Below are 27,232 nucleotides of genomic sequence, written 5' to 3' on the forward strand. Positions count from 1 at the left end.
GAGAGTAGACGTGGAAAAGGACCCCAAAACCCCTTCACTTGCAGAGTACGTGCCTCCATGGTGTAGTGATTAACATGCCTAGCTACGAATCCGCGGGCCCGGGTTCGAATCCAGGCCTTGACAAGTTGACAGTCGGCGAACAACTCACCCAGTTGTGCATCTTCCCTTTCGGCCTGGTTGATAAAAGGGTACCTGAGGAACCTGGGGAAGGTAAACTGTGGTAACCTGGATGTCACGCTTGCCCTGTGTCCCGAGATCATGTTTTTTTTTTCTTTTCTTATCTACCAAAGGCTCTAGAGTCTAGAGCCAATGAGACGGAGATGAGCACCCAGGCTATGCGAAGATATAGTGTGTGCATGCCTATTTGGGTGGATGGAGGAGTGATGGCCCCACGTCTTTTAGGTTCCTGGTTACGGCTAAACTTAAGGAGTTTATTAAGAATATATTTACCCAGCCTTCCCATAACTACATAAAATAATTACGGTTGAACTGTTTGAGTGTAGCTGGGTGACTCCAGGTGGCCCTCAATACTACTGGGTGACCGCTCTATTTATGAAGCTGTGGGCAACAGTTCTGAAGTAAATACACAACAATATGACCAGCGGGAACCTGAGACTAAAGTAAACCTCGAGCCGCCAGCGACCGGAGAATAGCCTGGGTTGGCATGAGGAGCATTAGTTTTTGACATAGATTTTGTTATTCAGATTTTTTAAACACAAAAAGTTATTAATTACTCCTAAACCACCCTGCTGACCCCCTTCCGCCCCCTTTTTTCTCCCCCCCTCCCCCCAGATCTTTCCACTGCCCCCAGGTGGGCGGTATCGCCTACTTTGGGAACCATTGTTTAAAACAATGAGTGACCTGGCGTGAAAGTTACGTAAGTTAATTTGTATACATGACACTCTAAACCTAGATCACACACACACACACACACACACACACACACACCTGTAGGACAGCCGAGGGCGCAGGGGCGTGTACGAGGACAGCAGGTCGGGGCACTCCAGGAAGGGCGTCCCGTCGCCGAGATCCACCCAGGGGTCGTCATCCTCGTCCTCGGGGTGGAAGCGGGGCGGGGGGGCGAGCAGCGGCCCTCGCCCACTCACTGCTAACTCAAGCGAGGGGTCGAGGTAGCGGGGCGTCTCCTCATCGCCATCTTCGTCGGCGATCACCTTCACCTCGGGGACCAGCGCGGCGGCCATTACTTACTGCATCCTGCAAGCAGTGGGAGGCTGAGGACGCTGGCTCCATGCTCCTTACCCTCGGTTACCTGCACCGTTAAGCCCTGGACCCATATTCGCAAACATTTCGAGGCTCACACACCCACATTTGATAAGGTTTTCGTAGAGGCTGTGGGCACTTCAATGGCTAGATTCAGGAACGAAGTGATAGTCTGACAAGGCCTCTGCACGATGAATGTGAAAAAACACTCATGAGAACCCGACTTATCTCCTGTGTGGCTTTGGAAATAGTTATGAGCAACGAAAGCGTCTGTACGGGGCCCTGATCTGGCGGGCACCAGACTCAACCCAGAGCACCAGTGCTGCTCTCCTCACTCCTGCTGATAGCCGGCTTTCACTGACTGTACAAAACTAAATCAATTCCTTACTGGTATACATGTACCGTGGGAAGCAGTAATAATTAATAATAATAATAATAATAATAATAATAATAATAATAATAATAATAATAATAATAATAATAATAATAATAGTGAGACACGTAAACCTTCTGTTTGTAAGGAATTTAGAGATTATTGCTTGTGGGTAACCACTAATTAGAGAGGCAGCAGTCAGCACATGGAGGTATTGCACCGTAAAGGCCGGTAAACCTAACACTGATCTTATTTTTTTCTATCGAGTAGGGGCGTCTCTGCGATCAAGACGTTGCGAGCTCGATCCCACTTACGGCAGCTTCTTAGCGAGGAAAGTAATGCTTTCTTGTAACCCCGGCAGAGCTATACTGTCTTTAGTTGCTAGCGAGGGAAGGTTCTGCGATCACTTTTTCTTAGCAACGTTGAAACTAGTGTGGATATTTCTTCCAATCAACAAAACGGATGGACTCCCTTGCCAAGACTATAATTTACGGACTGAAAATCACACGCGTCTGGCATTCCTGCACATCTATCTGCTAAGTGTGTGCGTCACGTCCTGTAGCCTTGATAAAACAATGCTGCTTTCCTGGCTATTCCGGAAGTAATTCGGCGGCTTACACGTCATGCAAACTTTATTTTTTCCCCTCGCCAACAAATCCTGGCTGACGTGCGCGCTGTCAGTATCTCAGAAGTCACTGCAGGGCACATTTGATATTATTGTCACGGAATGAGGCGCCTCCCCCCTCCGCTTTGATTATGTTGCGATTACTGCTTCCGTTGCAACATCCATCCCTGCGTACCGCTTCCTTAATAATGACATTTAGATTACTTGTGCAACCGTTATTAAGGGTTTTTAATATTACAGTGATGATAACAACAACTACTATTACTACTACTGCTACTACTGGTACCACAACTACTACTACAACTACTACTTTTACTACTGTTACTATGATTACTCTCTCTCTCTCTCTCTCTCTCTCTCTCTCTCTCTCTCTCTCTCTCTCTCTCTCTCTCTCTCTCTCTCTCTCTCTCTCTCTCTCTCTCTCTCTCTCTCTCTCTCTCTCTCTCTCTCTCTCTCTCTCTCTCTCTCTCTCTCTCTCTCTCTCTCACCTGCAGCAGGCGGACGTCAGGTGAATGGCTGGCTAAAGTCCCGTTGAAAGCACATCATTGGAATCCTGCGGAGAGAAAAATGAGTTGATTACTGGTCCCTTTCTCGTCATGTCCCCCGCCAACACTCTTCCTCCTTCATAATTATGGCATCCTTCCTGCTCTCCTTCCTTCCTTCCTTTACTCCCTTGTGGTACTTTCCTTCCTGCTCCCTTTTCTGATTTATATTTTATTTTCATAGTATCTCTCTCCTATGCCAACACTCCTCCTCGTTCATAATTATGGCATCCTTCCTTCTCTCCTTCCTTCCTTACTTCCTTCCTTCCTTTACTCCCTTGTGGTATTTTCCTTCCTTCTCTCTTTTCTGATTCATATTTAATTTTCATAGTATCTCTCTCCTATGCCTTTTTTCACGTATTCCCTTCTTCATTCACAGTTGACACTCCTTCATAATTGTGGCATCCTTCCTTCCTTCCTTCCTTCCTTCAATCTCTTATGGTAGTACTTTCCCTCTCCCTTTTCTCCTTCACAACGTCGTATCTCCGTTTATTTTTATTTCGTTTAAGTGCCTCTCTCCCTACTATGCTTTTTCTTCACTTAACTTCCCTCTTCGTTCACACGGTAACCAATATAACACAAAGTCCCGAGGTATTGTCATAACGAACACAGCAGACAGACACCACGGTACACAGCATGACAACCATTTAAGTTTACAAGAAAGAGAGAAAATCGAATTAAAGAAATGACTCTGCAAGGTGCTATACAAGGTGACACAATATATCCAACACTCACAACAACATTTACGACTTGCTGAGAACATAAGAGCAGCGATTAGCGAGCCTTTGTTTTTCCCTAACACTTTCTTATTTGCCCTTGATTTGCCTCCTTTGCTGGAAAATAAATATAAAAATAAATAAAGTGGGATAACAGAGGAATGAAGATAGACAGCGAATACTAACTTGCCAGCTTTAGATTCACTGATGACAGATTCGTATTAAGTAATTCTGAGGGAAACTTACGAAGACTAATCAAGGACTCTAATCCGTGCTTCAAATCGCGGTCTCTGAGAAGTGTCGTGTACCCTGAGGTCGGTATATACAGACGCATCCGCCACTCACATCAACTATTTCCACAGGCCAAATAGGAGATCAGTCGGGCTCTAATTAGTGTTTTCTTAGGTTCACGGTACAGAAGAAAAGTCAAACTACCACCAGGGTCATAAAACTGCCTATGTAAATGCCCAAAACCCAAATGAAAGCCTTGTCAAATATGTGTGCTTGAGCGGCAAAATGTTTATGAATATGGCGCTGTCTCGTCCCGTGTGACCCTCGGAGTACGCGGACCCCCGATGAGACTCGACCCGACCAAGACCTTGACCCGACCCACTGCACGCCGGGTAGGATGACTGCCCGGCGGCCTTGATGTTGATTCTGCTGCGGAGTTGCGTTCAGAGAGAGTAACGTGACGCCTTGTTCTCATTCACGACGGACATGATTGTATTCCTTTGTGGCGTCAACAAATACTCGCTAACGATGTCAAGATTCTCTGTATATTTGAATTGTTGAATGCATAAAAAAATACATGCAAAAAAGAAGACGATTGTATCTAGAATTCGGTTTAACTTTACAGTAGGGTACTTTTTTACAATTTAATTTGATGTCTACGATTGTTTGTTACATTTAATTTGCTGTCTACGAGTGTCTGTGTTACATTCTATTTGCTGTCTACGATTTCTTTGTCACATTTAATTTGCTGTCTACGGCTGTCTGTTACATTCAATTTGCTGTCTACGGCTGTCTGTTACATTCAGTTTGCTCTCTTTGATTGTCTTTGTGTTACATTCAATTCGCTCTCTACGACTGTCTCAATGTTAAACTTAATATGCATTCTACTAGGTCTCTATGTCACCTTCAGTTTGCTTTCTATATACGACTGTCTCTGTCACATTCATGGCAGGGTGTTTACTGTACTGCGTGACCCAGATAGTGAGTGACGCGGCTCTCCACACTAATCTTTTGTGTGTGGCGTGAATATCAATTGTGTCACCAGAGTACTGAAGCGTATCACTCCTCTTTATCTGGGGTGACTGGGGATGAATAGTTTGCTAATTCCACGGAGGTAAACAACGCCTCTAACTGTATCGAAAATGTACCTAACCGCTTATTTGTACTTATTTGTTATTCGTTAGTTATTTGTGAGATATGGTGTTCCAAGGCCTTACATATATATATATATATATATATATATATATATATATATATATATATATATATATATATATATATATATATATATATATATATATATATAAAGGTATAATGTCAAAATATGTATTAAAGAAGAGATGCCCGTGCTTCGTTGCTCATCAAATAACGTACACGAGAAATGCAAATGTATGCAGATTGAATTTGTGCCTAAAAAAAAAAAAAATAGCTTGATGGTCTTAAGATGGGAAATGTCCTGCAGAAAACGAACGACATTATAATTAAAAACGAGAGAAGTGAGAGGGAGGATGGAAAGCCCAAGTGAAGAGAAGGGGAGAGTAGAAAAAATTACAGGAGGTGGAGAGGGAAGAGAAAAGAAAGACAGGAGGTGGAGAGGGAAGAGAAAAAGAAAGACAGGAGGTGGAGAGGGAAGAGAAAAAGAAAGACAGGAGGTGGAACACAAAGTAACGCAAAGGAAGAACAAACAACAGCAGACCTGCTGGTCCTTACGAGGCTGTTTGTGACAAGCTACACTAACTATCTAATCAAAGGTGGAAGATGAAGGACAGCAAAGGCGAAGGCTCCTCCCCACCCCCCATCCCTCCAGCCAAAGCTGGCAGGAAAGGAAAAAGAACCATGCAGCATGGAAAAAATACATGGAAATTATGTAGGAAAGAGGAAAGAACTACCATTACTGCTACTACTAACCGGGCGATAAAAGCGGACAAGGACACCAGTATTCGAAAGAACTTAACGTTATTACGACAATGAGTAATATCTTAGTTGCTGGTTGGATTCAAAACACTTGTCTAATCTATTCTTGAAGGCCGTAACTGTTGTACTATCAACGACATCACAGGGAAGAGAGTTCCAAACATTAACAACTCGATTGAAGAAGAAGTGTTTAGCTTCGTGCGACGAGAATCTTTTACCACTTATCTTCAAATTGTGATTTCTTCTTGTTCTATTTGATCGATCAATTGTAAAGTAATCTTCCGCATTAATATCACTGAATCCTTTGAACATTTTAAACACTTCTATTAGATCGCCTCGCATTCTTCGTTTTGATAGACTGAATAAATTTACTTCTTTAAGCCTTTGTTCATATGATAAATTTCTCAACCTAAGAATCATCTTTGTTACTCTTCGTTGGACCCGTTCCAACTTTTCTGTCTTTTCTGTAGTAGGGAGACCAAAACTGTACACAGTACTCTAGACGGGGTCGAACCAACGAATTATGCAGTTTTAATATTACTTTTTCCGATTTATTATTAAAGACTCGTCCGATGAAGCCAGCCAATTTGTTTGCAGTTTTAACTACCTCTGAACAATGCTGACCAGGCTTTAAATCGCTTGACATAGTGATTCCAAGATCCTTTTCTTTACTTACTGCAGAAAGTTGTTGGCCATTCATTACGTACCGAACGCGATTGTTATTTTTTCCGATGTGCAACACTTTACATTTGTCAACGTTAAATTTCATTTGCCATTGATTGGCCTACGTGCAAGTCGATCTAGATCCGATTGTAAAGCTTCTTCGTCGAGTGTCGCAGTTACTTTACTAGCAATTTTTGTGTCATCAGCAAATTTTGATACTTTGCAAGTGAGCCCATCATCGATATCATTAACATAAATTAAGAAGGGCATGGGGCCAAACACTGATCCTTGAGGTACGCCGCTTCTGACATCGAGCCAGTTAGATGTAACACCGTTTAGAATTACTCTCTGTTTCCGCTCAGAGAGCCAGTCCACAAGATAATTGTGAATGTTACCCGAGATACCGTGCGCCAATAGTTTGCTGAGCAATCGTTGGTGGGGGACCTTATCAAATGCCTTTTGAAAATCCAGATATATGATATCTACTGATCTGCTTTCATCGAACACCTCAAAAATATGGTGAAAAAAATCAAGTAAGTTAGTTAAACACGAACGTTTATTACGGAAGCCATGTTGCGAATTATTTATCATATTATTTTCTTCAAAGAATTTCACCATATTGTCGCGAATGATAGTCTCCATTAACTTACAAACAATCGATGTCAGGCTAATTGGTCGACAGTTTCCTGGATGAGACTTGTCCCCCTTTTTGAAAATTGGTGTGACATTTGCAAACTTCCAGTCCGACGGAACTTTTCCAGCTGTTAAAAAGAGGGAGAGGGAAGAGAAAAAGAAAGACAGGAGGTGGAGAGGGAAGAGAAAAAAAAGGAGGTGGAGAAAGAAGAGAAAAAGAAAGACAGGAGGTGGAGAGGGAAGAGAAAACATAAAAAGAAAGACAGGAGGTGGAGAGGGAAGAGAAAAAGTAAAGGAGAATAAGCTGCAGTGAAGTATTGGAATGGACTGGAGTAAATCATGCCGGACAGCTTAAAAGAGACAACAAAATTACTCACAACGGATAGCCTGGGATCAAATGAAGGGTGCAAGCAATCGAAGTCTAAAGTCCTTTGTTCATTCTAATCCTTACAAGCAGAGAAGAGAAGAGCAGTACAGTCTCTAATCCCTCTGTCAGCCAATTTGTACGCACCCTCCAATTAGTGCATAAGCTTGAAATAAAAATAAAAATAGATCGAACGTATGAAAAAAGAAGTATTGCCAGATAAAGAATAACAGCCATTCCAGATTTCAATAATAATAAGTCTTCCACCCAAACTCAACTTTTCAGAATGCACTTTTTTTCCGCTGATAAGACAACGAACTGGAATGGCTTGGAAAAAATAAAAGAAAATACCCGGAATCTAATATATAATTTCGCTGTTCTTATTGCGGCCGGATGAAAGCGGTGGAGACATTGCAGTGTGGAGGGGAGAGGAAGTGAAAGGGAGGAGGTGGAGAGGGAGAGGGAAGTGTAGGGAGGAGGTGGGAGGGAGAGGGAAGTGCAGAGGAGGAGGTGGGGAGGGAGGAGGGAGGAGGAGGTGGGGAGGAGAGGAGGAGGTGGGAGGGAAGTGCAGGGGAGGAGGTGGGAAGGAAGAGGGAAGTGCAGGGGAGGAGATGGGGAGAGGAATGAGGGGAGGGTAAGTGAGGAAGGAGATGGGGAGAGGGAAGAGGGGAGGGTAGGAGAACTGAATGGGAGGAAGTGGAGGAGGGGAGAGAAAGTAGGGAGAGGGGAGAGGTCGTGCAGGAGGAAGACGGCGGAGATGGAAGAGGTAAATCAGGGGAGGAAGTGGGTCGAGGGGAGAGGAAGTAGGAAGGGGAGATGAAGTGCAAGGTGAAAAAGGGGAGAGAAAATGAAGGTGGAGGAAGTGGGGAGGAAGAGGGGAGAGGGGAGGGGACGCAAGACCACAGGGAATTTATTGGCAGGAAACTATTACTGATGAAAAAGTTCCCAAGGATATATCTTATTACTTCCATTCTTATCAGTAAGCTTATTGGCCTGCGCTCTCTCTCTCTCTCTCTCTCTCTCTCTCTCTCTCTCTCTCTCTCTCTCTCTCTCTCTCTCTCGATCCATAGATAAGTAGATAGAGATAGATAAATAAATGGAAAGTTACAGATAAAGAAGGTTGGATAAGTATAGATAGATAGATAGGGATATAGATAGACAGATAGATGTGTGTGTGTGTGTGTGTGTGTGTGTGTGTGTGTGTGTGTGTGTGTGTGTGTGTGTGTGTGTGTGTGTGTGTGTGTGTGTGTGTGTGTGTACATCATCATTTTTTGGCCTCAATATTGGTCCATTAAACGTGTAATACTTGTTGATAAGAAAGCAGCGTTAATGATAAGCTATCCTAACTTATGCTGCGTTCCCCTGCTCCACTTTTTTTTTCTAACCTGCTTATCTACGCGATTGAGCACACTCATTAATCTCTCTCTCTCTCTCTCTCTTGATCTATCTGTTTATCTTTCTATCTATCTATCTGTCTATTTCTCTCCTCATTTCCTTCGATTTGCATACCTTCCGTCCTCGTTGCTAATCCCCTTTCCATGGTAACCACTTTCCAGGGACATACTATTTCATCCTATATCCTTATCATTATTTCTCGCCCATTATCTCTATATTGTCACCTCTATGCTTCACCTTCCATCTACTTTTACTTTCCATTTCTTTTATTTAATTCTAATCATGCCCTTATTCTCCCCACCATGAATCACACCCTTCCGCCCCTCTCCATTCTTCCCTCTCTTTTATCTCCCTTCTCCCTCCTCCTCCCCTCTCTCCCTCGCTGACCTCCATTATTTGTCTCAATGCCACACGATAGCATCACCATTGTTCACTATCTTCACCGCGGGAGCTTAGTGGAGCTTCACATCGTCAGCTGATATGGCGTTGGCATCATAAAAAACAAACAATGACACCCGAGTAAAGTAGAACACACGGGGAGGGGAGAGTGGCGAGGAGAGAGGAAAGGGGCAGTGGTATGGAGGGAGGGATGAAGGGCACAGGGAGGAATCCGATTGAAAGCGACAGTTTTCGCCGGACCGTCTGGGTGAGAGCTCAGTTGCGCAGTCAGTTGTAAGTGCGCAATAAGGCGTGTGGTTCCCTGTTGCTGTGTTGCGCCGGGATCTCCAGCAGCCTGCCCGGCCCTCCACCAAGATGTTCCCGGGCGCCCTCACCCTCACCCACCCACCCAAGTTTGAGTTTCTTGCTCCACCACGGTCGTAGCTGGAGGCAAACGCGGGTCACCTTAGCCCACTCAGCCGCTGGAAACACGCCTCTGCCAGTTACCTTGGCGTGGGCCGTGTACTGGGCCTGGAAGTGTCATAAACGAAAAGCCAAAGAAAAGAGCTTCCGGTGTGGACTGTCCGAGACTTAAGGTGGCTTTAACGTGTTTATTATGGAAGATCTTAAGTAAAATTGTTAAAAAAAATGTGTGAAGAGCTCTAAATCATGTGTTTTAGATCATTATTATTCTTTCATCATGTGACATTTAAAACACAAAACATTCTAAAACACCCCAAAAAAGTTCCCTATAACTGATAAAAAATACAATCCAGGATATAGTCGACAACCACGCCAGCACTGAAGGGAACAGGCAAGAACCGGCTGGTGGGTGACTGGAGCAAACTGAGCAGGTATGTAGTTGAGGCAGACGCAACTGACGGGAAGGGAATTGGGTAAATGATCCATCTTGTAATCTCCTTATATCCTCGTTTTTGTTTTGAAGGAGGCTCTAGTATTCCTCGTCGCTCCATTTTCTTATCTCAAATGTAGGTGCGTCATCAAGGCTCCTGGAAGTATTTATGCAAATGGAATTACTAAAAAAATCTGTAGTAAGCATGAATGGAGGCAAACATTAAGATTTCAGCCTCTGAAAATTCCTTACATAAATTAATGTTTCAATTAACTGTCATCATATTCTTTTTTGCTTTTGCGTGTCATTTGTTGAACCTGTCATGCCGTACATTGTAACACACACACACACACACACACACACACACACACACACACACACACACACACACTTAAGCGTTTCAACAGGTAGTACATCTGTCTGCATGAGGTATTCGTTTCATAATGGTGACCTTGAACCAGCTTTCTCGTTCAATACCATGGAGCCTTTAGTAACAACGGCGGGCAAGGCGCCAAGCACGAGGGTGAACGCGCCGGCCGGCCCAGCACATTGCCAGCAGGTAGTGTGATGTGAAGGCGCTCAGTAATCCAGTAGCCAGCACCGTGCAAACACTCGGCGAGGAGGTGTTGTAACGCGGCACTACGGAGGAACGTAACGAAGGGTATTGTTCACAAACCATACAATCCCTACCTCTGCACGCAATCAAGTTTAATCCTCGTATAAAGTTCATTCATTAGTAGAAATATAAAATAATAACGAACTCGAATTTTTTCAACTATCATTTTCCTCCATCTGTTCCACTTCCCTTTAAACCCCGAGGCCACCGCAGTTGTTTACCTCTACTTTTAATCCATTTTCTCATACTTCTGTGGACGAATGAAACTTTGAACGATGTGATGTGATGCCTTTCTCTCCTTCTCCCCCACCCTCTCAATTACCTTCACTTAAGTTCTTCCTAGCGATGTGTTCAGTGCCATCCCAGCTTGAACCTTTAAAAGTCTTACGATACCGATGAAGTTCCCCTTGTGGCTTTGATGAACTAACGCACTGACGCATGGCTCGAACAAATCCTTTCGTCTCGGAACATCACCGCCTGTCTTTTTTTTTTTTTTCTTCTTTTTGTCCGGTTGAACTAGTTACACTTACATTCAAGCAAGCTTTTTTTTTCATCAAACCTTGTCCCTTAGTAGTTTATCGTACTAATACCGATTTCTCCCATATGTTATCTTTTACCTACATTCTTTCATTCCTTTCATCGGAAAAGGAAGTCTTCGAAATTAATACCTCCCCCCCCCCCCCTCCCCCACACATACACGCACTTTCCTTTTCTCTCTTTATAGCCGAATCTTTTTTAGGGAATTCTAAGACATTCACGGTTTTCTTAAAAATTAGACTTTATAATTTTGGAAACGTGTCCTTTTTTTCTGCTCCTCGGCCATAAAAATCTCTCCCATCATTCTTTTTACCTATCATCAGACAGTCTATCTATCTATCTATCTATCTATCTATCTATCTATCCTGCACATCGCTCTAGCAGTATCTATTTTCGCATACATGAATATTGCGAGACGTCAGCAGCCGAGCGATTCCCTGGCCAGCTAGCAGAGAGGGAGAATAGTGACCGCTCTCCTGACACACTGCCGAGAGAATGGTGAAAGTAACCCAGGCGAGGAGGGAAAAAACAAGATTAAATCAACGTTAAAAAGTAGAGAGAAGGATTGGCTTGACGGAGTGCATGATTTACGTAGCGATTGTGAGACGAGTCAAGTAGATGTGAGGACAAAGGCGCGCGCGCGCGCGAGAGAGAGAGAGAGAGAGAGAGAGAGAGAGAGAGAGAGAGAGAGAGGAGAAAAATATATTGATCAAATTTTTATGGACTCGATTATGTGGGAAAAGAAAACGAAGCAATAAAACACAAACTGGACGACCACGCGTTCGGTGACTCATCCTGTGTGTCTGTGTTTGTGTGCGTGTGTTGTAATGCCTCGCTGTATTTTTGTGCCTACATATGTATATTTTGTATCTGTGTATGTTATATTTTAGTGTAAGTTATTGTTAAGGAATGCCAGACCACGTGGAAAATGGAGGCGGGGAATAAATGGGAAAGCAATTAAGGAACACCTGGTGTGGGCGGAGTAGGAAAAGAATAGTGAACACCTGGGGGGAAAGAAGAAGTAGATAAGAGTTTAAGGACGTCAGGATTCCGGAAGGAGTAGAAAGGGATTAAGAGGACACAAGTAGGAAATTAAGAAAGAGGCGCCTGACCATGGCCTGACAGGATGCTTGACGTCACAAATTAGAGGCGTGGGCAGAGCAGAGGTGTGCCCGGAGAACAGGAAAGAAATCACTTCAGGGCTGGAGGGCAGACGGGTAAGCCGGAGGCCTTGGAGTCACGGGTGTGAGTGAGCTGTTAGAGTTGGAGATGGGGTAGTGGAGATGTTGTGGAAGTTGTGGTGATGGTATAATGGAGAGTGTAGGAGATTGGGTGTGAGAGTGTGTACGGGAATTGTGGTGTGGAGATTTTGGTGGTTAAACCTTGGTGTGGTAAGAGTAAGGGAAAAGAGAAAGAGTGGAGAGTGAAGGGGTGTACTTGAGTGTGTCGCGTTGGTCTGGGGAACGTGGTGATGTATTATATGTGTCCTATAAGTGTAAAGTGGAATTTGTAATGTAAATTTTTTTTTTTTTTTTTACAACAAAGGAGGCAGCGCTCAAGGGCACAAAAAACAACAATAAAAAAAGCCCGCTAATCGCTGCTCCCATGAAAGAATCAGAAGAGGCGGCCAAAAGCAAACTCGGGAGGAGAGATGTCCTGATACCCTCCTCTTGAAAGAGTTCAAGTCGTAGGCAGGAGGAAATACAGATGAAGGAAGATTGTTCCAGAGTTTACCAGCGTGAGGGATGAAAGAGTGAAGATGCTGGTTAACTCTTGCATAAGGGGTTTGGACAGTATAGGGATGAGCATGAGTAGTAAGTCGTGTGCAGCGGGGCCGCGGGAGGGGGGGAGGCATGCAGTTAGCAAGTTCAGAAGAGCTGTCAGCGTGGAAATATCGATAGAAGATAGAAAGAGAGGCAACATCGCGGCGGAATTTAAGAGGTAGAAGACTATCAGTAGGAGGAGGAGAGCTGATGAGACGAAGAGCCTTAGCCTCCACTCTGTCCAGAAGAGCTGTGTGGGTGGAGCCCCCCCACACGTGAGATGCATACTCCATACGAGGGCGGACAAGGCCCCTGTATATGGATAGCAACTGCGCGGGGGAGAAGAACTAGCGAAGACGATACAGAACGCCTAACTTCGAGGAAGTTGATTTAGCGAGAGAGGAGATATGAAGTTTCCAGTTGAGATTATGAGTTAAGGATAGACCGAGGATGTTTAGTGTTGAAGAAGGTGACAGCTGAGTGTTGTCGAAGAATAGGGGATAGGTGTTTGGAAGATTGTGTCGAGTTGATAGGTGGAGAAATTGAGTTTTTGAGGCATTGAAGGACACAAGGTTCCTTCTGCCCCAATCGGAAATGATAGCAAGGTCTGAGGTTAGGCGTTCTGCAGCCTCCAGTCTGGAGTTGTGTACTTCTTGTTGAGAGGGTCTTCTATTGAAAGAAGTTGAATAATGCAGAGTGGAGTCGTCGGCGTATGAGTGGACAGGACAATTTGTTATGGAAAGAAGATCATTGATGAATAACAGGAAGTGAGTGGGTGATAGGACAGAGCCCTGTGGAACGCCACTGTTGATAGGTTTAAGGGAAGAGCAGTGACCGTCTACCACCGCAGAGATAGAACGGCCGGAAAGGAAACTGGAGATTAAGGAACAGAGAGAGGGATAGAATCCGAAAGAGGTCAGTTTAGAAACAAAGACTTGTGCCAGACTCTATTGAAGGCTTTCGATATGTCTAGCGCAACAGAAAAAGTTTCACCGAAACGGCTAAGAGAGGATGACCAAGAGTCAGTTAAGAGAGCAAGAAGATCGCCAGTAGAACGCCCCTTGCGGAACCCATACTGGCGATCAGATAGAAGGTTAGAAGTGTAAAGGTGCTTTTGAATCTTCCGGTTAAGGATTGATTCAAAAGCTTTAGATAGACATGAAAGTAAAGCTATTGGGCGGTAGTTTGAGGGATTGGAGCGGTCACCCTTCTTAGGCACAGGCTGTACAAAGGCATACTTCCAGCAGGAAGGAAAGATAGATGTTGATAGGCAGAGACGAAAGAGTTTGACCAGGCAGGGTGTCAGCACAGAAGCACAGTTTTTAAGGACAATTGGAGGCACTCCATCAGGTTCATAAGCTTTCTGAGAGTTGAGGCCAGAGAGGGCATAGAAAACATCATTAGGAAGAATCTTAATAACAGGCATAAAGGAGTCAGAGGGGGGATGAGTAGGAGGAATATGCCCAGAATCGTCCAAGGTGGAGTTCTTACAGAAAGTTTGAGCGAAGAGTTCAGCCTTAGAGACAGATGAGACGGCAGTGCTGCCGTCAGGGTTAAGGAGAGGAGGGAAAGAGGAAGAAGTGAAATTGGAGGAGATATTTTTGGCTAGATGCCAGAAGTCACGGGAAGAATTAGAAGAAGCAAAGTGTTGACATTTTCTATTTATAAAATAAGTTTTGGTGAGTCGGAGAATAGATTTGGCACGATTCCGGGCTGAAATGTATAGGTCAAAGTTAGTGGGAGTTCGAAGGCTCTGGAACCTTTTGTGAGCTGCCTCTCTATCTTTAATAGCACGAGAACAAGCATGATTAAACCAAGGCTTTTTAGCATGAGGAGAAGAGTACGTGGAATTTATGTCTCCATTCCAGAGACAATCACCTCTGTGATGCGCAGAGCACACACATAGGGGTCTCTCTCCTGGAAGCAGTAATCATTCCACGGGAAATCGGAAAAGTACATCCTCAGGTCGTCCCACCGAGCTGAAGCAAAATGCCAGAACCATCGCCTCCTCGGCGGGTCCAGAGGATGCACAGGAGCGATAGGACAGGATACAGAAATAAGGTTATGATCGGAGGAGCCCAACGGAGAGAACAGTTTGACAGAGTAAGCAGAAGGATTAGAGGTAAGGAAGAGGTCTGGAATGTTGGGCCTGTCTCCAAGACAGTCGGGAATATGAGTAGGGTGCTGAACCAGCTGCTCTAGGTCGTTGAGGAGAGCAAAGTTGTAGGCTTGTTCACCAGGCTGGTCAGTGAAAGAGGATGAAAGCCAAAGCTGGTGGTGAACATTGAAATCTCCTAAGATGGAGATTTCAGCGAAGGGAGAGTGGGTCAAGATGGGCTCCACTTTAGAATTCAAATAGTCAAAGAGTTTTACATAGTTAGTAGAGTTCGGTGAGAGATAAACAGCACAGCTGTATTTAGTAATAGAATGACAGTGAAGCCTTAGCCAGATGGTGGAAAATTCAGAAGAGTCAAGGTCGTGGGCACGAGAGCAAGCGATGTCGTTGCGCACGTAGGCGCAACATCCAGCTTTGGATTGAAATTTAGGATAGAGATAGTAGGAGGGAACAGGGTAGAGGTTGCTGTCAGTAGCCTCAGAAACCTGTGTTTCGGTGAGGAAGAGAAGGTGAGGTTTAGAGGAGGAGAGATGGTGTTCCACAGAATGAAAATTAGAACGGAGACCGAGAATGTTGCAGAAATTGATAAGGAGGAGGTTCGAGGAGTTATCAGGACACCTCTCAAGTCGGCAGCCAGAAGGGGAGTCCTCCCTGGGGGAGTTTATGCCCCCCCCCCCCCAGCGGGGACTCCGAGGCAGTTATTTTTTTCGCCATGTTGAATTTTGAATTTTGGGAAAAGGTGTGTGTGTTTTGTAAATGTAGTGTGGTGTAGAAAGAGAGAGGAACTGTCTTTAGAGAGCATGCTGAACTGCTCTTTGGTGTTGATGAGACAAAAGGGAAACGGTTAGTGAGGACATGGGAAGGGTATTTGAAGGGCTTCAGCACCCTCCCTGCTTCCCATTTATCCTCACCGGGAGTAGCTCACGCCCGTTCGGTAGGTGTCTTCCTACCTACTCCTACTCCTAAGTATCAATATAGTTTATTTCGTTACTGTGATTTTTGGTTGACCCTCCTCTAAGCACATCGTGAGTGTGAAGCCGGCCTAGGTTTGGCCCAGGATAGCAGGATTGAACTTGTCTATCACATACTGGGTCGTATTAACTGGGCTATACGTTACTTGTAGTACGAGTACGTCCTACCAAACGGAAAACCAGCCTAGGTCATGACAGTGTGTGCGTGTGTCGACCTCGTCACGTCAAAAAGTTATTACAAGGCGATAGGTTCAAACATTACTTTCTGAGGACACCTTCGGGGATAGGTAGGAGGGGGGAGGGAGGGGGGAGTCAACAACCAATCAGCTCCGTGGACCCAAACGAACCATCAAAGTCAGCGTCCCGCCAATCAAAGAACGGAGGAGGGGGACGAAAAAAAAAAAAAAAAAAAAACGTCTCTTTCCATTAATCTATTTCTTTCAATCAAGGAAGTGAGCCAAGATGAAACAGGTTGATACAAAAAGAAAAAATCACAAAGAAAATTAAGTGTATTCAGCTTTGGATTAGTTTTAGTGTCAAAGGCTTAGGTTATTTTCGAGCCAGTCAACAGGTTAGCGACTTACGATAGAAGGAGAGAGAACAAAATATTAGTCAACGGTGATGAAGGGCAAGTCCCGTCCCGTGATACTGCTGATGATTATGATGATGCTGTTTCTCCTGCTGCTTCTACTGTTACTACTTTGGATACTGCAACCACAAACACTACTACTGCTACCGTTACTACAACAAAAACTACCACTACCTCCACTATAACACCTACTTCTACTACTACTACTACTAGTCTACTACAGCCCTCTACTGTTACTACTACTACTACTACTACTACTGCACGGACGTAAAGTAATACCGACCTTTCAAGATGAGGTAAATTTGAGAAGAAAATGCCGGAAATTACCGTTACGAGTCTCTTTCGTATTCAATATATCTCATGACTGACTAATGTGAACCAAACTGCCTGATAATATGTTTCTCCAGTGACTGATTTAACATACATACGGTGTGTCTCAAAGTATAACCAGGAGCCTGAGTTATGTGTTAAGTTGTATATGTATGTTGTCTGAAAGCAAATCTTCACTCGCGTCACACCGCTGAATACGATGAATACCTAACAACGGACAGTATATTTTGTTCCAGGGGTCAACAGCTCTGCATTCTTCTTTGTCTGCCTGTTCTTTTGTTAACTATCTCTGTCTATTTTTCTATCTATCTGTCTGTCTGTCTATCTATCAATCCATCTATCTCTTCGCGCCATGGAGGACGAGGAGGACATGATACTGGAGAAGGTGGAGGACATCAACAAGAAATGGGTGGAAAGACTCATCTCAAAGCACCTACACGCCAGAGGTGATGATGGTGATGACTGTGATGATAATGATGATAATGATGATGATTGTTTTCCTCCATCACTAACAACCTCCCCTCCCACTTCCCTCGTGCCCTTCAGGAGACACGCGCCCTTGGTTCCTCCTGAGCTGGAGTATCAAAGGCTGCCCCTCCGTGGACCCCCTGGCGGGCATCTCCTCCAGCCGTGCCTCCGTCCGTGCCGTCTACAGGCTGCAGGAGGGCGAGGAAGAGGAGGAGATGAGAGTGGTCGTGAAGGTCACCCCGACAAAGGGCCTAATGGCGTGAGTATCCGAGGAGAAGACGGAAGAAGAGGAGCTGATGGAGGAGGAGGAACTAGAAGAGGAGGAGGAGGAGGAGGACGAGGACGAGGAAGGAATATGTAATAGTTGAACCTCTCTGACATAACAAACAACTGCGAACAACTATCATATACGTAATCATCACTACAACTATTACTACTACTATTACCACTACTACTACTACTACTACTACTACTTCTACAACAATTTTCCTATTACTACATTTTCACACGACTCCTACTACTATTTTTTCCCCTTTTACTACATTTTGAAACGACTACAGCTACTCCTATCACCACCACTACTACTACTACTACTACTACTACTACAATTACTACAGCTACTACTACCTATTTTCTTTCCCTTCTTCACCATCACCTCCCTAACCTCCCATCCCCCTTCTGCAGTAACCTGATGATCTCTCTGGGCATGCACCGGGTGGAGGCGGGTCAGTACGGGGGGTTCCTGCGCGCAGTGGCGGCGTGGGAGGCGGTACGGCGGGGCGGGCGGCAGCGAGGCGTCGTGGAGCAGCTCGTCCCGCGCCACAACCTCGCCCTGGCCTCCGCCCGCCACCTCACGCTCGTCCTGCCGGAGCTCACGCATCTAGGTTACAGGGTGAGTGGTGATGGGTGTTGTTGTTAGTGGTGGTGGTGGTGGTGCTTGTTGATACTATTGTGGTTGTTTTTGTTGCGCTTGTTATTATTATTATTGTAGTAGTGGTGGTAGTAGTAGTAGTAGTAGTAGTTGTTATTATTATTATTGTAGTAGTAGTAGTTGTTGTTATTATTATTGCCCACCTCCACGTAACGAAAAGGGTATGTTTTTTTTCTTTTTTTTCTGCTGCTTGTTTGTCTGTGTCCATTTGTCTGTCTATTACCAATGTGTTAAAAATATTGGATGTATCATCAGATACACATGAGAACATCCTTAAGTGAACATCATTAATTCGCTAACATTCAGTATTTTCAACGTTAACAATTTTGCGATATTCATCCAAGGATTTTCTCATACTATCATTACTACTACTACTATTACTACTACTACTATACTACTACTATACTATTACTATAAACTAACGCGCATTTCCTTTTGCTCTAACCTTTCATGAATTCCATAACGTTGCTAACTAAATACGTTGCAACTGATAGTTCAGCAAGGGATGCAATTAGCAATGGATATTCGTTTCCATTGGATTCTCGGTCGAAATAATTTTCTTTTATGGTCCATATTTTTCATTATTCCTATCACGCAATTTAGTTCTTCACTTTTACGCAGCAAGAGAGTATCAGGACACCTCTCCTCCCGAAAATAACCTCTCTTTCGGCCACCCTCTGAGCCCTTTTTTTATAGGAGCAGTGATTAGCGGGCTTTTTTTCATTATTGTTTCCTTTTTTTTACCCTTGATCTGTTTCCTTTGCTGTAAAAAAAAAAAAAAAAAAAAAAAAAGACGATAGACGAGTCATCAATATTCTCTGCAGTAATTTCCCAGAACACTTGCAATAAGCATTTTCATTTTCGCTCGTTACATTCTCTCTTTTCACTTCGCCATTCCGTGGCAGCCTGAAAGCGAAATATTAGGATGCGCAACAAAACTCGGAGGATCGTATACCGTAAGAGAATAGAATCGGCTAAATGGTCTCGGCATCGGCGGATTATTGCGCAAAATCAGCGTCCAGGTTCCGCCAACTTTCTGTTACTCGATTATTGCTCGGTATTTCACAGCCACTCTCTCGATGTACTATTACGCGTTATAATTACATTTGGCTATGAGTCTCGTTAAGCGGTCATGAGGCTAACAAGGCTTTTACGAGCTTGGGACTGCCGGGAACCATCTACTTACGTTATTATAAGAACACCCCAGTCTAAAAGAACTCACAAACCTATATGTAAAGTGATAAAATATAGAATAAAAGCAGAATGAATGTATATCCGTATCAGGACTTCATCCCCCCTATCTCTCTTTAACCCATCTTCATCGCCCCTACTCCTCTTCAACCCCTCTTCATCTTCCCCTACCTCTCTTCAACCCCTCTTCAAGCTCCCTCTTAACCAGGACACCTCTCCACTCAAAACTGACCTCTCTTTTGGCTACTCGTTGTTGTTTTTCACAGAGAACGTCTAGCGGACTTTTTTGTTCCTGTTTTTTGTTTTTTGCCCTTGAGCTGCCTGTAGGATAACCGTAGAATAAAAATATATAACTGTAGCTTTAGGTCATTTCTCACTCAGTATCTGAAGGCAGTACATATTTAACACGCTGACAAACAAACGGACACCAACAACTCACAAACGAAGATGAAGAAAAGACTGATCAAAACGTTATGAATCTAGAAAGTGATAACAGGTTGACTAAAAGTATATAAGGGGTAGACTGTAGCTCTGGGTCATTTCTCACGCAATATCTGAAGGCAGTACATATTTAACGCGCTGACAAACAAACGAACACCAACAACTCACAAACGATTATGAAGAAAAGACTGATCAAAACGTTAAGAATCTAAAAAGTGATAACAGGTTGACTAAAAGTATATCAGGGGTAGACTGTAGCTCTGGGTCATTTCTCACGCAACAATAGAGGGGCAAAACACAACTATAACATGCGAACATACAAAAGCACACCACCAACTCAGGCACAGGCTAAAAGAGATGGACTAACCAGCACGCTATGAATCAATGAAAGCACGGGCCATCAATAATTCAAGAGGCGAACACACACACACACACACACACACACACACACACACACACACACACACACACACACACGCATACAAACTCGTCTGACTCAAGGCCAAGACCATTAAATCCGAACTCCTAGTAAGGCAGCAGGGGAAACACAAGCTTTTAATAACGTAACAGACGAACATACGTACAAACAGCTACCACTAACGCCAGAACGAATGCGGAAGTTGCAAGGCTCGCGAAGAATTATTGACGAAAAGCGGAGGACAGTAACAACGTAACCCAAATAACCAACACTCACTGAAAAATGGAACGATTAAAAATAAAGTTAAGAAGCACACTAAAAATCGAAAAAAACAGAGGGCAGTATGAGTATGACAAATATCTACTACTATATAGAAGAAAAAATGAAAAACACGAGAAAAATCGAAAAAAAATAAGCAGAAGACTAATAACGTTACGCAAATGGCCATAAATTCAAAGACAGAACGTATAAAAATAGTTAAAAAGAAGCCGAAGAATTGACGAGAAGCAGAAAGCAGTAATAATGTCACAGAAACAGCCACAGCCACAACTCAAGGACGAAGAAAATAAAAGAAAGTTGAAATGCTCGCTAGAAATCAAGGAAAAGCAGAAAGCAGTAATGACGTAACACAAGCAGCAGCCACTAACTCACACACAAAACCGAATAAAACCGTAGATAAAGACTTTAGGAATCAAGGAAAAGCAGCCAGTAACAACCCAGCGCAAACAGACGCCAAGGCAAAACGAGTTAGCCTGAAGAGCACGTGAGGAGGCGAGGGAAAACTTGCATAAAACAATCCCAGTGTCTGACCCTCCAAGGTGCTGCAGGGAGCTCTTTGTCAGTCGTAGAATGTGTCCTTTGCCATTGTGACTTTAAATTCAACTCCCTTTAGACAGAGGTCCTTTTAAACACAACTGTCTGTAATCACGTAACCCTTTGAACAATGGTCCCTTGAAACACACCTCAGGTCCCTTTAAACACACGTCCCTTTAAACACAAGTCCCTTTAAACACAGGTCCCTTTAAACACAAGTCCCTTTAAACACAGGTCCCTTTAAACACAGGTCGCTTTAAACACAGGTCCCTTTAAACACAGGTCCCTTTAAACACAGGTCCCTTTAAACACAGGTCCCTTTAAACACAAGTCCCTTTAAACACAGGTCCCTTTAAACACAAGTCCCTTTAAACACAGGTCCCTTTAAACACAAGTCCCTTTAAACACAGGTCCCTTTAAACACAGGTCGCTTTAAACACACGTCCCTTTAAACACAAGTCCCTTTAAACACAGGTCCCTTTAAACACAGGTCCCTTTAAACACAGGTCCCTTTAAACACAGGTCCCTTTAAACACAGGTCCCTTTAAACACAGGTCGCTTTAAACACACGTCCCTTTAAACACAAGTCCCTTTAAACACAGGTCCCTTTAAACATAAGTCCCTTTAAACACAGGTCCCTTTAAACACAAGTCCCTTTAAACACAGGTCCCTTTAAACACAGGTCCCTTTAAACACAAGTCTCTTTAAACACAAGTCCCTTTAAACACAGGTCCCTTTAAACACAAGTCCCTTTAAACACAGGTCCCTTTAAACACAGGTCCCTTTAAACACAAGTCCCTTTAAACACAGGTCCCTTTAAACACAGGTCGCTTTAAACACACGTCCCTTTAAACACAAGTCCCCTTAAACACAGGTCCCTTTAAACACAAGTCCCTTTAAACACAGGTCCCTTTAAACACAGGTCCCTTTAAACACAAGTCCCTTTAAACACAAGTCCCTTTAAACACAGGTCCCTTTAAACACAGGTCGCTTTAAACACAGGTCCCTTTAAACACAGGTCCCTTTAAACACAGGTCCCTTTAAACACAAGTCCCTTTAAACACAGGTCCCTTTAAACACAGGTCCTTTAAACATAGGTCCTTTTAAACACAAGTCCTTTAAACATAGGTCCCTTTAAACACAGGTCCTTTTAAACACAAGTCCTTTAAACACAGGTCCTTAAACACAAGTCCTTTAAACACAAGCACAGGTCCTTTAAACACAGGTCCCTTTAAACACAGGTCCCTTGAAACACAACTCCCTTTAAGGCCCCCTCCCTCACCAATCCCTTCCTCCTCTTCCCCGATCCTCACTCCAGCCATCCCCCAATTTGCAAACGTCTGCAGCAGGATGGTTGAAGAGACAGTGAGAGGAGGGTGGAGGTGGAGGTGGCGGTGGCGAGAGGATAGCGGGGCACGTCTAATTGTGGCACACGAGGAGAAAAGGGAGGGAAAGCAATTACGTAATTTCTCCAAACAATTACTTTTATGGCTGCTACTGTAATACTATTGTTGCTGGCTGCTGTTTGTTGTTGTTGTTGTTGGTGGTGGTGGTGATGGTGATTGTGTTGCCGCTGCTGCTGCTACTACTACTACTACTACTACTATACTACTACTACTACTACTACTACTACTACTACTACTACTACTACGACTAAAATACTGTATACTTTCATTTTTGCCACTATCGATGTTGGTGATGGTAGTGGTAGTAATGATGACGTCTTGAGATGATGGTGGTTAAGGTGAAGGTGGTGATGGTGATGGCGGTGGTGGTGGTGGTGAAGGTGTCGGTAGTGATGATGAGGTCTTGAAGTGGTAAAGGTGGAGGTGAAGATGGTGATGGTGAAGGTTGTAGAGGTGGTGGTGATGTGATGGTGACGGAGGTGATGGTGATGGTGGGGGTGGGAATGGTGGTGGTGGTGGTGGTGGCGGCGGCGGTGTCCCTTGTCAACCAGAGATAATTAAGTGGCCGAGTAAATAGCTACCTGCCCAGTCAGGTGTACCGGCTTTAATTAATCCCGCTAACCACCCTCTTGTCACGTGATTGGTTGATGCCGGGCCAAGACTCCATAGAAATCCTATATTCGTGGAAAATACAACGGCCTGCCAAATTAACTAAGTCTTCCTCAGCAAAATTAAGAGAAAACGCTCTGAAATTACCGTACATGGATAGAGTTTCCTCGTTTAAGTGTCCAAGATCGTTATGAAAAGCCTCTTCCCTACGAATACGTCCACGATTAAGTCTTCCTCTGCAAAATAAAGGAAAACCGGTCTTCTATAAAACCTGTACATGGGTAGAGTTTCCTCGTTTAAGTGTCCAAAATCGTTATGAAAAGCCTCTACTTCCATACGAATACATTTACGATCAAGACCATTTTGGAGGACGAGTTCCTTTCTTTCTTGACTGTGAGTGTGGCCGGAGTCGCTTGGCGGTTGTTGGTTGTGGGTTGTGGGTTAGACCATAGGGCGGCAAGTACTAACTGATGTGGGTTGAGTGTGAGTCTGTGGTTAGGCGGAGTTGCTTATGGTGTGTTGCTACTGTGGTGGTGGAATGTGGTTAAGCTTTGTTGGTTGATTGGGTGTTGATAAGCTTGTGGCGTTGGGTTGTGGTTGAGGTGTTGATGATAGAATTAAGTGAGACTGTGTCGGTGGAATGTGGTTGAGAGGCTGTTAGTGGAGGTTAAGGATGTGGTGGTGGAGGTGGCGGAGTGTGGATTGGTTAGGTGGTGTTAGTGGTGGGTTTTAGGGCAGGTAGTGGTTACGGGATGGGTTTAATTATGCTATGGAAAGGACTTTAAAACTTCTCCACTTTCTCTTTCTCTTCTTTCCTCTCCTTTGCTCCTCCGCTGGCTCTTCTTCCTTCCTTCTTCAGCCTCTTACTCTTCTTCTTATCTCCTCCTCTTATTCTTCCTTCCTCCGCCTCTTCCTCTCTTTACTTCCTCCGCCTCTTCCTCTTATTCTTTTCTCCACCTCTTACTCCTCTTCCTCTTTCACTGCTTTCTCTCCTCCATCGCATCTCCTCCTCTTCCATTTTTCCTTCTGTTCTTTCTCCGCTTGTTTCTCTTCCCTCTTGTATATCCTCTTCCTTCCTTTTCTTTTGTGCTTTCTCCGCTGGTTTCTCTTCCCTTTTGTAACCTCCTCTTTCTTCTGTTCTTTCTCTACCGATTATTCTCTTCCCCTGCATCTCTTCCTTTTCCACTTCCATCTTCCTTCTATTCTTTCTCCGCTCTCTCCTCCCAAGCACCTTCTCTTCCTTCTGCTCGTTCTCCATTTTTATCTCTCCTCCCCTTCCTGACACGTTCCGACAGTTGAACACAGTGGCGGAGGGGCTTGGGGAGGCGCAGGTGCTCGAGGTGGCGGCAAAGGTCGGGTCTCTACACGGCACGGTGCTGGCGTACAAGCGGGTCACCAACACACACCTCCCCACGGCTTTCCCGGACTGCTTCCCAAGGCTCTCCGTCAGCAGTCCCGGGATTTCTATGTTTACCAAGCTTGGGTTCCAGAGGTAATTATGACGGGGTGTTGTTATCTGTTTATCTATCTATTTTTCTGTCGATTGCTTTCTTTTATTTTTCTAAGTTTGGATTTTGAAGGTAATTATGACTTGGTGGTTTGTAATTTTTGTTTATCTATCTGTCTATCTGTTTATCAATCTATCAATTTATCTATTTACATCTATCCGTTTATCAATCCATCTTTCTATCTCCATTTCTTTATTTGTTTATCTATCTATCTTTTATTATTTTCTTTTTTTTTTCCTGTTTTTGTTGCCCTTGAGATGGTTCCGTTGCTGTAAAGATATATGTTTATCCCTCTATTTTTCCTTCTTTTCTTTTCTTTTCTTTATCTTTGTCTAAATATATCTACCAACGTCTATCTGTATTTCTCGCCATATATTTTTTTCTTGTTTATAAGTTTCACATTCATATATATTTGTTTTTCCTATCTCCTTTACCTAAATATTCTATTCATATATTCCTGCCTCTAAATTAATCTTATCCATCATTCATGTTCACGTCAGACTGTATATTATTAGCATCCTGTACACGTGATATTTTGAATAGTGCTCATCTTGCTTTCCAATTCGCTTCATAAATATTTAACCTTACCCTCCCACATTTCAATTCCTTGCCAATCATCCTTGCGTCGGTTCTACATTATCCTCTTTCTCATCTTTGAATTCTATCCCATGTTCGTTCTCATCTCCCTGACCCAGCATCCGTAAGCTCCCGAGGCTCACCCATAAGCTCCTCTAATCCCTCTATTCATCGCAGGTCGGCCATGCTTCCATTTCCCTTCACGGCCTCCCTTGTTTGCCATTTCTCGCATCCACAGAGTGCCTCGGTCCCTCGTCCCGTTTGTCTCATTGTTCACAGCGTGCGGCCTTCAGCGAGCCGTTCCACATTACTCCACGTTCCTGTCCCTTCCTCACTCCATCAGGCTCTAATTTCCTGCCTCCCGGTCTTCCTCACTCACCAAATTCATCAGCCGTCCTCCCTGTCTGAAGCCTTCCATCCCTCCTCTCTCACTGTCCTCTACCCTCACTACCTTGTTTTCATCGAACGTAGTAATTAAGACTATGAATAAGACATAGGGCGAGTAAGCGAGGCACCGAACATGAAGAGGAATACAGGGAGGAATAAGTGTTTAGGTTTACTAATGTTTGTTTGTCAGTTTATGAGATGCTGCTCCTCGCCACAGACTCCCTCACCCCTTGGCTGCCTCCCTCGCTTCAGGATCCGGGACGAGTGGTCGAGGGACGAAAACTTGGCTCCTCTCCTGCAAAAACTGGACTCGTACGAGGCCGTGGCGCCAGCGTTCGTTGTGAATAGCTTGGAGCCGATCGAGCCCTTCGCCACGATGATTCACGCGGACCTGCAGCCGTCGAATCTGTTCTTCCGGAGCTCGCCTGACGGTGGCACCGAACTCAAGGTAACGTGGGGGGGTCACGAGGGAGGGGGGCTGTCTCTGTTTAATGCAAACTCATCATCTCCATATGTGTCAGTCGTTATTCATGCGTTGCAGTAAACATAATTTCTTAACAAATTATCCTTCCTTCTTGGCCTTTCATACTCCCTCTATTCGGTCTCATATCTATCTCATTACCCATAAGTTCATATGCCTCTCCTTATTTCCCCTAAGATCTTGATCCACAACCATTATATTCCTTGGTGTACAATATATATATATATATATATATATATATATATATATATATATATATATATATATATATATATATATATATATATATATATATATTACTAAGTGTCACAGGTGACTATCATTATGTCTCAGGTGTCTTACAGTGTTAGCAAGTGTTGAGGTTTCTCCCAAGTATTGAGTCTAGCAGCGGTGTTTGGGTTTGTGAGTTAACTGCACCACCTCTAGTTTTCCATCACGCTTGTGCTTGTAAAACACGCATCATCAGACAATAGAAGAATAAATTATGATAATTACTTAGCCCATGAAATATCATCCCATTTACACATCCATAACACTTTCTGCAAATAGCTTGTATATGAAATCTAACACTTGCCTCAACGCACTGGGAATGATGTTATATGCTTCATCTAAAAGAAATGGACATATCTTGTACTTAAAATGATGATGTTTGAGATATTTCCATTCTTTCGGTTGTTGTTTGAGACATTTCCGTCCCCTGGCAGATCATCGACTGGGCCACCGCCAGGTACTCGCAAGGCACCTTCGACCTGGTGTACCTCCTCAACGTGTGTCTGGAGGCGGGCGTGCGACGGCGGGCCGAGGCGCGGGCCAAGGACGCCTACTTCAGGGCCTTCAACGCCGCCCTCACCGACCTGGGCGGCGGTTTGACCCTGCCCAGGTGTGTGTGTGTGTGTGTGTGTGTGTGTGTGTGTGTGTGTGTGTGTGTTGTGTGTGTGTGTGTGTGTGTGTGTGTGTGTGTGTGTGTGTGTGTGTGTGTGTGTGTGTGACATGATAGACAGATAGATGGAGAGATAGATATAAATAGATAAAGAGACAGACAAAGCGAGAAAGAAAAAGAAAATAAATGAATGAATGAGAAAGACAGGAAGATAGAAACGAAAAAAGAACAAAAGAAAAAAGGAAGAGAGAACGAGAGAGAGAAAGAAACAAACAAACAAATAGAGAAAAAAA

General features: G+C 44.0%; 1 protein-coding gene across 5 annotated transcripts; it reads left to right on the forward strand.

Moving 5' to 3' along the window:
* Positions 1-9,227: 9,227 nt before the first annotated feature.
* LOC126994476 (uncharacterized) lies at positions 9,228-27,063 on the forward strand. 5 transcript variants are annotated; one of them, XM_050853793.1, is made up of 8 exons: positions 9,228-9,651; positions 9,832-9,909; positions 17,189-17,276; positions 17,377-17,557; positions 17,983-18,190; positions 24,403-24,599; positions 25,831-26,026; positions 26,764-27,063. In XM_050853793.1, the coding sequence occupies exons 3-8, from the start codon at positions 17,201-17,203 to the stop codon at positions 27,046-27,048; spliced, it is 1,143 nt and encodes a 380-aa protein (XP_050709750.1). In that variant the 5' UTR covers positions 9,228-9,651; positions 9,832-9,909; positions 17,189-17,200; the 3' UTR covers positions 27,049-27,063. The 5 variants fall into 5 exon arrangements, with proteins under 5 accessions (XP_050709750.1, XP_050709747.1, XP_050709748.1 ...); XM_050853790.1 differs by having other exon boundaries at positions 9,231-9,651; positions 17,067-17,276; XM_050853791.1 differs by having other exon boundaries at positions 9,331-9,349; positions 17,067-17,276.
* Positions 27,064-27,232: the final 169 nt, after the last annotated feature.

The sequence above is a fragment of the Eriocheir sinensis genome, unplaced genomic scaffold, assembly GCF_024679095.1.
Source record: "Eriocheir sinensis breed Jianghai 21 unplaced genomic scaffold, ASM2467909v1 Scaffold80, whole genome shotgun sequence".
NCBI classification, from domain to species: Eukaryota; Metazoa; Arthropoda; class Malacostraca; order Decapoda; family Varunidae; genus Eriocheir; species Eriocheir sinensis.